Below are 13226 nucleotides of genomic sequence, written 5' to 3'. Positions count from 1 at the left end.
CATAGACCCAGTCAGCCCCTGCATAGACCCAGTCAGCCCCTGCATAGACCCAGTCAGCCCCTGCATAGACCCAGTCAGCCCCTGCATAGACCCAGTCAGCAGTCACTCCAGTCAAGTCCTTCACATGGTCGTTCACATTCCATACTACTCAACAGCGGAACACCACGTAATGTACTGCGCCTTGATTCTATTGGATGAGCCAGGCTGACCATCACTTCAGGCTATGGGTTTTTTTGTTGCTGTCCCTACTGCGGTGGGCGGACCGTGGGATGCTGTCTGGGAACACACAGGCCACTGCTGCTCTGGGACTGGGATCAATCTATGTTTTCCATTCCAGTGGCTTTCAATTGGTTTTAACAGAGCGATGTTTGTGCTGATCATTATGTCAGACAGCAACTAATTAAAATGACTGGAGCGGTGCCCATTGGAGCCTTAGAGTATATATTAATAGAGACGGCACCTCCCATCCACTTGCATTAAGTTGCTCAAAAGCGCATGAGGCGATTTCACTCCTCCTTCCTGGGTAGGAACAGAGTGAATTCTGGGATTGATTGCCCCAATAACATGAACGCGCTGGCCGTTGACTATCATTGTGCCGTTTGTGCGCTTTCACGTATGAAACATTCGTTCACGTGTCTGGGCCCAATAACATGAACGTGCGCAATGATAGTCAATGGACCAGCGCTGGCTCGAGCTGCATTGACAAATGTCCATTTCACCTCAGGGTTTCCTCTGGGTGCAGTCTCTATTAATATATACTCTAAGACTGGAGCCTCTACAGCGGTGCCCGTTGGGCACCGGCCTACTTGGAACTTGCAAGTTGGAAATGCATGCCCCACACAGATATTATGTCTGTGTCCCTTAAACTCCCTTTTATACCCATATATGGAGTTCTTTGTCAGGCATGACACTGGGCAGGGTCCAGGGTCCAGACAGAGCCCGGGCAGAGGCCTTTTTGGGGCGGTTCTGGACAACCGTGGGTCCAACCGACTCGACACCGGGTACTGCACCCCCTGTGGTGGGGTGGACAAGAAACACTTTCCTGGGGTTTTTATGTGGGTAATATATGTTTTTAGATATTTTAGTATTTTACACAGCACTACATTTGGCAGGTGTGAGTTCAAGCCCATTTAGAAAGCTATTGCTTTGACTTGAAAACAATTAAAACAAGGGTAGTTAGAGGTGTGCATAGTTGAGCCACTTGACTCACTGTCAGAAAGACCAGAATGTCCTTGACCTTTGACTGTGAATGGTGTTAAAATCAAGCCATTTGTTGGTAGAGTTGAATGGCATTTGGTAGGAATATTTCAAAATGTTCACTGAGTTCCATTGTGATTGTGTTTAAAACCATGCTGAGTAAACGTTAATGTGTATCGCAGTGCAAATTGGAAGCACTGCATTTTATTTTGCCAAGTTGGTCTGTGCACTCTATCCAATCTGCATGGTTCTCCAAATGAAAGGGAGGCGTGATGTGTTTGTCAAACGTACACATTGTCAGTGTAGAATTGCTGACACATCATTACTCGGACGGAATTCATAAATATTCTGCACTTGGTGACGATTTCTGGCATGGTTTTGGTATGGGCATAAGGTTTACAAAAAGGTTTGGCTGGCCCCCTAGTGAGCTGTTTGCAGAAACTCCAATATTAGATAAGTCAGTTACTTGGATATGCTACATTTAATACAAAAATCACACCTGTGTGAACTGAGTGGTGCAATCCCCCCCCCCCCCCCCCCCCACACACACACACACCTATCTCTCTCTCTCTCATTAGCAGGCAGCAGGCACAGCAATAGCCCTCTCTCTGTTTCTGGCACCCCCTACTGGTATTAATAAGTCACATACTCGTGCTCACTGATACAGGTACACACACAGGTAAACAGACATTGCTGGTTGTAGGAGTGGTTGCACCACTCAAAAATATAGGAAAATCTAACTTCTGGAAAGGCGTAATTTTGCCCCAAGGTGGTGTCCCATTCTACTAAATTATGTTATTTATTATGTTTTTATTGAAAATGAACACAATAGTTCACATTTAAGGTAGTCGAGTATTAAAATGGTAAAACATTTTGGAAGCATATAATGTACATATTACTTACTTACAAAATTACTTAAATTACCACAAAATCATCAAGTAATCCAGTAAGCCAAGTTTACCAGCCCATTATTAACCTCGCTTCCTCACCTCGGAGGAAAACAAAAACCTCTTATTCCCATGTGGTTTCTGGCTTTTTCGTCGTTGCTTTGTTTTGGTCCCCCCCCCTGTTTGTTTTTAGTTTCGCCAGTCGCTACGAGTTGGAATAAAATATGGATATACCAAACAAACAATTCCAAGACGTACTTGAAGAAATGTGTTCATATGCTGCATCAAGGCTTTATTGTGTGGGCCCTCAAATTTGGATGTCCTTGGGTACTTTTCCTTTGTGGGTTCCTGCCTGCCCAGGACTACAAATCAGTGACTACAACATGGCGTAAGTTACCATCCGCTCCCGACCGGATCATGAACCCGAAAAGGAACGCTTCCCCGGCTATCCCATTATTGGCCCTTGTGTTTTACAGTCGCTATTCATCGTCATCTGCGACAGTGTGACACAGTCCACATAAATGGTCGTCCATATTTTCTACAAGAGCAGCGGATTGCCTTACACTTACAGGCTTCTTCTTCTTGTCGTGTCCATGTAACGCCCGGGATTTGAACTCAGGCCTCCCGCGTGATAGTCCAACATCTTAACCACTAGACCAAAGGGATATCCCTATGCACTGGGGGAGATATTAGACTTTTGAGGCCATCAGGCAGAGGCTGTGAGCCACTCTGCTACATCCACAAGACAGTCAGTTACAACACTTAATCTATTTAAGCCTTTCCACACTGCATAGGTTGAGTCTGCTCCAGGGGGTATAGTGCCTCGCTAGCCTTTAACTCCATCGTTGTAGCTGGTGGGAGGTTGCCAGTTCTTTCTTCCCACTGAGTGGCTCTCTCACTACTTATGCTTGGTGTTTTCCGAGCGGCGGGACGCTATTCAGGAAACATTTCGTGGATTTAAGGCGGCTTTTGGCTAGCACATGGCTGAAGAGAGGGTGTCTTTCGTTGATGGACTGTTGTTGCCGCTCTTTTCTGCTTGCCGCATTCCGCCGTATATCTGGTGGTGCTATGCCTGCCAGAATGTACAGACGGTCTGTGGGTGTAAGAGCAACAGTTACAATGAATGACCTTCAGGAGACTGTCTGCAGCAGCATTCATTCTTGACATGCATGAAGTCGGAGGAATCGATTATCTTGCAGGTTCCACCCCTATACCCCTCAGATGGTTCTAATGAGTGCTCAGAGAGGAGCAGTTAGGGTTTAAGTGTCCTGCTCATGGACAACTCCACACATAGCCTGGGCTCGGAATTGAACCCGGGACCTTCTGTTTTCCAGGAAACCTCTCTTGCCATTCATTCTACAGTATGTCTCCCCTCGAGGGTCTCCTCTTACAAGCTTGTGGAAGACAGTCTTTTTGCCAATATGCCAACATATAACATATCTGAGGAGTCTTTTAATTGGTTTAAAATTTTAAATTGCCATCAACTTTGCACTCTGGACATGATTTTTGGTGTTGGCAATGGTCTCCATTATGCTTGTAAGAAGTACCCTTTCCTTCACTATTGTGGGTGCTCACTGCTCATAGAGAGGTCGCCTAGGAAACAGTAGGGGCTATGAGGGAGCCCCGATCTGCTACCCCTGAGCAGGGATGAGAAAAGAATAGGATATGCCATGACCTAGGGATGGAACCTGCAGATGATTCACCCATTCTGACCTGAGATCAGATTCATACGAGGTTTCCACTGGACACACACTGGTCTGATTAACCCATTCTGACCTGAGATCAGATTGTAGAAATGTCAGTCGCTCTTCGATTCTTTCAAAAATAGCAGACCTACAAGCTCGTATCGCGCCACTCGGTGGCGCGATATGAGCTTGTAGATCTGCTATTTTTCAATAGACACAAATGGGTGCCCGTTCAGAATGGGTTAAATGAATCAGTGTTGTCTTACTCTTGAAGATCATTCATTGTAATTGCTCCACTGCCTGCAGGAGAATCCGCCGCTCTTGAATAAGATGTGCATGCCGTCTTGGATTTGGCATCCGCCCCCTTTCTGCGTTCTGCATCTGAACTCTGTAGGAGAACATTATTATCTCGCAAATTTCACTGATTCAGAGCGGCTGCTCTGGAAGGTTCCCGGGAACCGGAAAAGGTTCCCAATTCGATCCTGGACTCCCCCTGTGTTACTGGCAAAGTGTAATTGAGAACCCCTAACTGCTCCCGAGGAGCAGGTTGTGAATGAATCATGAGTGAATGTAATGTAGCCTACATTGTAAAGCTCTTTGGATAAAAAGCACCATTTTACTTGACCTAGACTTAGTATTGAATTACTTGAGACTTGAGCTAGACTTGTCTCGCATTACTAGAGATTTGACATGGACTTGAATGAAGACCTGACTTGGACTTTTCTCACATGACTTGAGACTTGACCTACACTTGCCTCGAGTTAATTTGACCTTGACCTAGACTTGTATTAAATGACGAGAGACTTCAGACTTTAGTTTTATTGAATGACTCGAGACTTCATTGACTTAGCATTGACCTAGACTTCGTCAGATCATAACGTGTTACATGGTTAAATATAGGTACTGTCCATGGCCTCAGGGATTTTTGTTGTATACAAATGTAATTTGTAAATTCTCTCTTTTCTAGGGTCCTCCTGGTCCCCCAGGACCACGTGGCCCTGCTGGTTCCAGCGGCGCTGATGTGAGTACCACACACACACACACCACACTTTAAACCCTACCTTCAAAATCCTCATTTAATAGAAACAATGTAGAAAATACTATTATGGGATTTTACTTTATACGCTGAGACCAATTGAACCGTACTGTACATTGTTTGGTGAGACCCTAATAAATGTTTTTACATAACCTATTCAGGGTCCTCAAGGTCCTCCTGGTGGTATCGGTAACCCTGGTCCTCTCGGAGAGAAGGTAAAGCCATTCACTGATATTTATCATGTTTTTTTATCGAAACATTTCCCCTGCATGATATAAAGTACTGAAGCGGATTAGTGACCAGTGTCTCCCGATGACTGACAGACACTTTGTGTTGACAGGGAGAGCCTGGTGAGTCTGGACCGCCTGGAATTGGAGGAGAGCCTGGAAAGAAGGTGGGTGGCTGAGTAGAGCAGTGGTTCTCAATGGGTTTTGACTCGGGTCACCCCTGTAAATAACGTTTTCATCCGTGGCACCCCTGAAGTACATTGTTACTTTACAGCACCTTATATTTATGTCATATTACTGTATGTGAATGCCTATATCACAAGGAAAACTTTGTTTCCATTAGGACAGATTAAAAATACCTTCATATATACTATTTAGAGATCATAATTTTGCAGTGCACCAAGTGCAGTGAAACTCAGATCTGTTTATAGGGTCTAATAAGTGGCTAAACTGAAGTAATATTGATGAATTCCAAATATTACCATAAAGTATTCTGAGGCACCCCTTGAGAAACCTCAAGGTAGAGAGACCTTTAACGTCTGCATTATTCAAGGGGTTGGTGTTCTCCCAATCGCTCTACTCTTTGATGAGTGACATTTGTGGTCCAAATGCAGGGACCTCGTGGAGAGCGCGGAGAGAAGGGAGAAGGGGGACAACCAGGTACCTCCGGACCGGCCGGAGGAAGGGGAAGGCCCGGAGACGACGGACCTAAAGGAAACCCTGTATGATTCTCTCGCCAATCCCTCTCACACACACAGACACATGCCACTGTATATGACATTTGACTTCAACCACTGGTGCTAATTCATGCTCTGTCGCACAATTATGAATCGGGGCTTGAGCTGTGTGTGTTCCCTCCTGCCCGCAGGGTCCGGTTGGTTTCCCCGGCGACCCCGGTCCCCCCGGTGAGCTCGGACCCAGAGTGAGTATCCTGACACATCCTGCCCGTCGTCCTGTGTTTATTACATTTCTATCAACCTGCAGATTATAATCGCATCCGACAACAAATCCGCTTGACCTGTTTAACGTTGTCTTTCAGGGACAAGACGGAGCCAAGGGGGAGAGCGGAGAGGATGGCGAACAAGGAGAAGCCGTGAGTAGCAGTGAGAGAGTGTAAAGTGTACCTGTTACAATGTAGCATGAAATGTAGCCGTTGGCCTGTTCCCCCCTGAACCCGTTCTCTGATAGCACATCATCCTGCATTTTCAAACTTAAAAAGTGTATTTGCTATAGAAATGTATATTTACAAATGATATACCGGAAAGTGTTTTACAAAACACCCAAGAATTGTATTAATGACTTTATATACTTTATTATAACATTAAGTTATTTGTTATTAAATAGGCTTGAGTGACAACTGTTAGATGATGCCAGTGTGTCTGCAGACGTCTGCATGTCTGCTTGTTTTGAACTCGTCTCTCCCTCCCCTTCCGCAGGGTTCCCCTGGACCCACCGGTGAAAATGGAGGTCCTGGGCCAACTGGAAAGAGGGTAACGTCACCTAGTTCCTCTGACCTTCTTTAGTACCTGTGACATTTCGACACAGATCATTATGGAATTAAGCCACAGTTGAATTTGAAGACGTATAAAGGCGTTGAAACCGTACCGTTGTGGTGTATTTTTGCAGGGGCCAGCAGGAACGAGAGGACCAGAGGGACGTCAGGGAGAGAAGGGAACCAAGGTAAGAGTTCTGAGGTCGTACAATGTAACGCCATTCTTTATTGCATTTGTATTTTCCTCTGCTTTTCGCGGTCATATCGTGACGTGAAACAGGCTGGACTCCAAATCACAGCGTTGGGGGGCTTTTGGGGCAGGGTATGGGTAAAGTCCCCTGCCCTCGGGTTATGGGATCCGAACTCGTGCAGGCACTTGCGCTGTGTGATGCCCGATCCTTCTAGTCTAGTGCGTTCAAGGCATTAAGGCATAAGTCATGATAAGATCGTTGTCTAAATGTACATTTATTTTTCTTCCCAGGGAGACTCAGGCGCCCTCGGAGCCCCAGGAAAGACCGGCCCAGTTGGTCCCCAGGGCCAGCCAGGAAAACCAGGAACAGAGGGTCTCAGAGGCCTTCCAGGATCAGTGGTCAGTAAACACACTGCAAAAGGGAAACCATGGATCCAAAAATGCAAATAATATGAGTAGTGTACTGACAATACTGTAGGTGTTGGATTAACAATGGTGACCGAGACAAACGTACGCAAGCCACATAGCCTAATGTGGATGTTGCTACTGTATGTTTCAGGGTGAACAAGGATCTCCAGGCGCTACCGGACAGAAAGGACCACCCGGACCTCTTGTGAGACTGGAATCCTGTTATTTTCATACATACATTATTAATTATTATATACAGTTCAAAAATACTTTGACACACAATTTTGTGACATAAAAGATTCTGTGTTAATTTTGGGGACCATTTTGACCGTTTGACCGTTCCTACCAAGTAGTAGCGTACAATATAAGCACCGATGGAGCAATAACAATACAGGGAGCCTACAGTAGAGGTGTCAATGCCATAATCCATTTACCTATATCTTCTACTCTCCTGCTTCCCCTTTTCTTTCAACCTGGCTATCTTCCTCTCCTCTTCATCCTGTCTCTTCCACCATCATTCTCTGTCGTCCTCCTCCTCCGTCCTGCAGGGTCCACCCGGCTTGCCAGGCCTGCGTGGAGACCCAGGAGCCAAAGGAGAGAAGGGTCACCCAGGTCTCATCGGTCTCATCGGACCAACCGGAGAGCAGGGAGAGAAGGGAGACAGGGGTTTGTCTGGACCTCACGGATCGGGTGGAAACAAGGGAGAGACTGTGAGTTTATTTTGAAACATTATTTTCTGATAAATGTTCCACAACCGTGCTGATACGATGTGTGTTTCCAAACAACTACGTCGTAATTGTCACGTAATGGTCACATGCTGTGGTGGAAAAAGTATTCATTATCTACAAGCTTGTAGATCAGCTGTGCACAACACGGTGTGCAACCAAGTATAAAGCAGAGGTTCCAACAAGAGGCTCTACCTTCTTACATAGACACCATCAGCAAACGAATGTGAACGTTCAAACCCACCGTTTACATCTTGGCCATTTTAGCTGCTATGCCATCCCAAAATACAGTACAGGAAAATAAGATGCAATACATAGTATAGGCAAGCAATATTATTTAATTGTATGAGGCCTTTGAACCCTTGTATGGGGATATGGATTTGTTTTGAATCATCTCATGTCTTCTGTTGTAGGGTATGCAAGGAGCCACTGGACCCCTTGGCCCTGCTGGTCCTGCTGGTTTGCCTGTGAGTATCTGAATAAAAACCTCCTTTGTGAACCTGAATAGGTGACAGAATATGTGTAAGCCGAATGTTGAACGTTCAAACAAGCAAAGTTTCCTGTTACCAACATCCTGCACCTAAGAGGTTTCAGTTCAACATAGTAGCCCAGTGACTTTAGTGACAGAAGTACAATGGTGACATTGGTGAATCATCACAATACTGAAGCTTAATATCTTCCACAGGGCCCTCAAGGTGTCAAGGGAGCTAAGGGATCTTCAGTAAGTACACCATCTGGCAGTTGTTCAATAGAGTTAAGGTCCCTGCAGACAGCTGCTGCGACCCTTTGATACTTGTACAGTATATGACTATATGTTGTATAGTACAATGCTTGTGAGTGTGTTACAGTGTTTTGTTAAGTTCTGTACAGAATGTCAACTTGTGTGTGTGTGTGTGTGTGTGTGTGTGTGTGTGTGTGTGTGTGTGTGTGTGTGTGTGTTTAGGGAGGATCTGGACCTAAGGGAGAGAAGGGTGTATCAGGTCCCCCCGGACCCCCAGTGAGTACTCTCGACTTATCTTTGAGAACATTTTCACAATCTAGGATTTACTTGTGTTTTTTACTGTACACAGTTTGATGCAACATAACATAAGTATAGTCCCTTTGAGGGGCAGTATGACTCCCAAGGGAACATGAGAACCACTGGTCTATATTTGTACGAGTGCTTTATTATTTTAATTATTTCAAAGACAAAAAATCACTTGAAAGATTAAAGAATGAAAACATAATATCGTATACAGACACAGATTGTATCCATTTGTATGTAATGATACTGAATTTATTTATATAGCACGATTACAGACATAGTCACAATTTTCTTAACATCAAAAAAACATTTGAGATAAACTACAACAAGATATCAGTAAATAAAATATCAGGCACAAAATGTAGAATAAAGCATACAAATATAATCAATGTCACAGCGAGTGCTGGTGCTTTGGCATGGGGGGTCAGATCAACATATCCACCTGGGTGACGGCAGACTGCTGGGCGAGTGCTGGCGCTTTGGAATGGGGGGTCAGATCAACATGAATGAATTCTGTACTGGCCATATATGGAGCATGTCTTGAGTGTACAGGGTTTGATGAGGTATATTATGAATGTCAGAACAGGTCAGCTCCATATATGGAGATCTAAGGGTGGCAGTGGGGGCAGTGTCTTGAGTGTACAGGGTTTGATGATCATTTTCGGGCCTGTTGAGAACTCTAGTTTTCGCCGGCTGCCGGGCACGGCTGCACTAATTACTTTGGGGTAGGCCCGTCTAGAGTTTAAATGGACAGGTATCAGTCAAAAGGGAGACATCGAAGAGGAAGGATGGATGGGGAAGGATTGACTGACTGACGTAAAATGCACAATTTCATAGTAAATGCGACCCGTGGTCGCAATAAAATTGGCAAGAGGAATTTAAGAGAAAACACAACCATAATTTAAAAAGACAAATACCATGCCTCTCTGGGATATCTGTCACAGATGATGTTTCCTCTTTTCCATGTTCATGAACATAGAAGCAAGATGATTAAGATTGAACAAATTCTTACCAAAAAAAGGAAGAAAAAAAAACCTAATGGTTTATAGTAATTTCACTTCAAAATAGCATCATTGATACCTCATTATAAAACATAGATGTACCACTCAACATCACAGACACTGTCTTTTACTCATGCCACTCCATCCCCTCCCCCTTCTTTGCCTACAGGGTCCTCCAGGTGATGTGATCCAGCCCCTGCCCATCCAGAGGAGTCCCAAGTCCAAGCGCTCCATCGATGCCAGCCAGATGCACTCGGACATGGACACAGACAAGCCCGTGGCAGACGCCACGGGGGCAGAGTTCCTGGCGATGGGCACTGAGGGCATGGAGGAGATCTTTGGCTCGCTGAACTCCTTGCGGCAGGACGTGGAGAGCATGCGCTTCCCACTGGGCACCCAGGACAGTCCCGCACGCACCTGCCAAGACCTGCACCTCAGCCAGCCCGACTACAAAGACGGTAAGGGGTTGAGGCCGAGGTGTGGGTCAGGGGTTCGTATTGTAAATGAAGGTTCATAGTTTTAAAGCTCCATCACCCCAAGACTCCATATGTGATGAGAACTTAGTCAGGGCAGGAACACATAGACAAAAGTCATGAACATGTGTACAAGTGTATATAAATCATTCAGAGAATAGGAAGGATATGCACCAAGACACAGCTCTGATATCAACGACCCCCCCAGAGCAGATCCAAAGATACAATAATACATGAACAACAATACACAGTAATAACACATGAATCAACACAATGAATCAACACAATCACAAACAATACAAAATTATCCCATAACCCCTGGACTAAACTACAGTGAGGAGGCCGGGGAGGTGGGGGAAATTTTCACGCAGACGCGGAACGAGCTGCTTTGACAGCTCAGCATGAAGAATGAGAAGTGAGCTGCGGCTGCTTAAGGAGGCCGCCTGAATTGCACTGTGGGAATGACGGCGTGGATGAGATAGCTCGTAGCGAATGAGTGAGAAGGGGGATAGCCTGGAGAGGCAGCTGACTTAAAGATGGAGTGCCACAATTTTTTTATTTTTCCAGTTTTTATGTGTCTAGACTCTATGAGGTGACAGTATTTCATTAGACACCCTGGAGTCGTTATGTGCAATGGTGTGTTAACTTTGTATTTAGGGTTTCTTCCTGGAGGCTGAACCCTTGACAGTCAAATGGGCCAATGAAATAAACAGTAAAATAGTGACATCACACTATCAGCCCCTCCCCCTTTATCATACAACTACAGCTGTGGGTGTGGCTTCAGTTCAGGTGGATCACCACCCATCACCACCCACCAGGCTAACCATGTGCCATTTTATCATGATTATTAGTGAGGACCTATTATATGAAGATAGGTTGAAAAGTGGTGAAGTGGTCCTTTAATGAACTGGTGGGCGTGTCCACATAAAAGCATGATTTTAACAAATACTGTACACTTTTTATAAGTGTACATCAGGTATTATAATAATACCTGATGATCATGTTTTAGGGTGGAAAAGAATCGTGGCACTCCATCTTTAAAGAAGCAGAATGAATTACTTAGGGGAATGAATGAGGGGAACTGTAACCTTCTGCCTTCCATGCCTCAATGAACTATCCCATATGCTTGATTTTGACTTAATTTAAGCATAATTCAAATTAGATTTTTTTACCCCAACTTTCAACCCCTGAATTTACCATGATCCACAATTTATATAATAATCTATTTTTAATATGTTATTTGGATGACCCTAAGGATCACAAAAAAGCTTTTTACTATTGCAATTTATTTTGCATCAAATCTTAGATTGACTGGCCTAATAGAAGGTTCCTATGATTCAATCATAGGCCAGCAGAGGTCATTGTTGTCCTGGAGAGGTCTTACCCAGGGCTTGAAATGAATCCCCACCAACATACCAAATGCAGGGGAGAAAAAAACAACACAAAGAATATCAAACTACTGTATGATGGACAATGCTGTCAAATTACCAGCTCGGCCCATGACAAATTTGCATTTGCCTGAAGCCACAATTCTGCTGTGCATGACTGCTATTTGTTCTCTCTCATTAGTATGCCAAGGTAGGGAAATTAGGCTGTGATTCATTTTGTGTAGATGCTGATTGGCTAGTAGTAACTTTAAAATCTAGAGGCCATGTGAATGGTTAATCGAGAGGCCTGGTGATCTCAAGCGCCGGTCTTAATCTTTACACTTCCGATGCTAAGTCGTGTACTGTACATGTAGCTTGGCACCCTTCACAAGTCTATGATTAAATGTTGTTCTCTTCCTGTGCCTCCCTCTCAGTATCTGCATCTCAGTTCCATATTTTTATGCCTCCTCTCCAATCTGGCTCCTCCTCCAGGCGAGTACTGGATCGACCCCAACCAGGGCTGTTCCAGAGATTCCTTCAAGGTCTTCTGTAACTTCACCAATGGAGCTGAGACTTGCCTATATCCCAGCAAGACTATTGACACGGTAAATAACATTGCGGTGTGCATAGTTGAGCCGTGAAACGGCAAGTTTCAACATCATCATGTGGAATAGGATTGTCTAACCTCATCTAGGAAAGTTAAATGTCTTGAGACAAGATGTGAAATGTGATCAGTCTCATCCATCTATGATGACTAATTATGAAGTAACACAATGTGTTTCACAATCACAATAATTACTTTTGTCTTATTTACCTTTGACCTACCTCTGTCAGATGTTGATACAAGTTAGAGATGTAATATATGACATTTAATGGCAGTGACACACAGTGACACAAACATTTCATTAGAGTTGTATCACTTCATGTTGTAACTCAATTGCAAGTACTACACAAACGTTGGCTGCTCATGCTGTTAGTAAAGCTACGGTATGTCTGTTCATAACAGGACGGTATGTATGAGGTATGTTAAAGTTTGTGTTTATGGCAGGTGAGGATGAGCTCTTGGGAGAATGAGACTCCAGGATCCTGGTACAGCCAGTTCTCCACAGGCAGCAAGGTGGGTAGCTCTTCTGTTCATGGCATAACAGGCAGTATTTCCAATTTCCAAATACTTTCACTGCTACTCGGATCCAAATATTGTACTCTTACTCCACTACATTTATTTGAAAACTTTAGTTGCTAGTTACTTTGTAGATTGATAATTATTACGAAAACATACATCTTTGAGTGCCAGGTATTAACCACTTTGGCCATTTGAAAATAGCCGATCTACAATGAAATGGGACATTCTGCATAAGGAGTACTTTCTACTTTTTTGATACTAACAATACCTTTGTACTTTTACTCAACTACATTTTGAAGTCCGGAACTTCACTTGTAGTGGAGTACTTCTACATTGCAGTATTGATACTTTCACTCAAGTAAACATTGTGAGTACATTTCCCACCGCATCC

General features: G+C 44.3%; 1 protein-coding gene across 15 annotated transcripts in view; it reads left to right on the top strand.

The window, feature by feature from the left end:
- col11a2 (collagen, type XI, alpha 2) overlaps nucleotides 1-13226 on the top strand; it is a 91702-nt gene that overhangs the window by 74638 nt on the left and 3838 nt on the right. For all 15 annotated transcript variants that reach the window (XM_083780021.1, XM_083780023.1, XM_083780015.1 and 12 more), the window contains 17 exons: nucleotides 4737-4790; nucleotides 4967-5020; nucleotides 5146-5199; nucleotides 5647-5754; nucleotides 5901-5954; nucleotides 6072-6125; nucleotides 6469-6522; nucleotides 6659-6712; nucleotides 7006-7113; nucleotides 7274-7327; nucleotides 7671-7832; nucleotides 8261-8314; nucleotides 8533-8568; nucleotides 8791-8844; nucleotides 10042-10330; nucleotides 12205-12317; nucleotides 12761-12829. In XM_083780021.1, the coding sequence (XP_083636147.1) occupies nucleotides 4737-4790; nucleotides 4967-5020; nucleotides 5146-5199; nucleotides 5647-5754; nucleotides 5901-5954; nucleotides 6072-6125; nucleotides 6469-6522; nucleotides 6659-6712; nucleotides 7006-7113; nucleotides 7274-7327; nucleotides 7671-7832; nucleotides 8261-8314; nucleotides 8533-8568; nucleotides 8791-8844; nucleotides 10042-10330; nucleotides 12205-12317; nucleotides 12761-12829 (1425 nt within the window). The remainder of the gene's footprint in view (nucleotides 1-4736; nucleotides 4791-4966; nucleotides 5021-5145; nucleotides 5200-5646; nucleotides 5755-5900; nucleotides 5955-6071; nucleotides 6126-6468; nucleotides 6523-6658; nucleotides 6713-7005; nucleotides 7114-7273; nucleotides 7328-7670; nucleotides 7833-8260; nucleotides 8315-8532; nucleotides 8569-8790; nucleotides 8845-10041; nucleotides 10331-12204; nucleotides 12318-12760; nucleotides 12830-13226) is intronic.

The sequence above is a fragment of the Protomyctophum parallelum genome (genome assembly GCF_964188405.1).
Source record: "Protomyctophum parallelum genome assembly, chromosome: 1".
NCBI classification, from domain to species: Eukaryota; Metazoa; Chordata; class Actinopteri; order Myctophiformes; family Myctophidae; genus Protomyctophum; species Protomyctophum parallelum.
The sequence above is the reverse complement of the archived record's forward strand: the minus strand, read 5'-3'. Positions and strand labels throughout refer to the sequence as shown.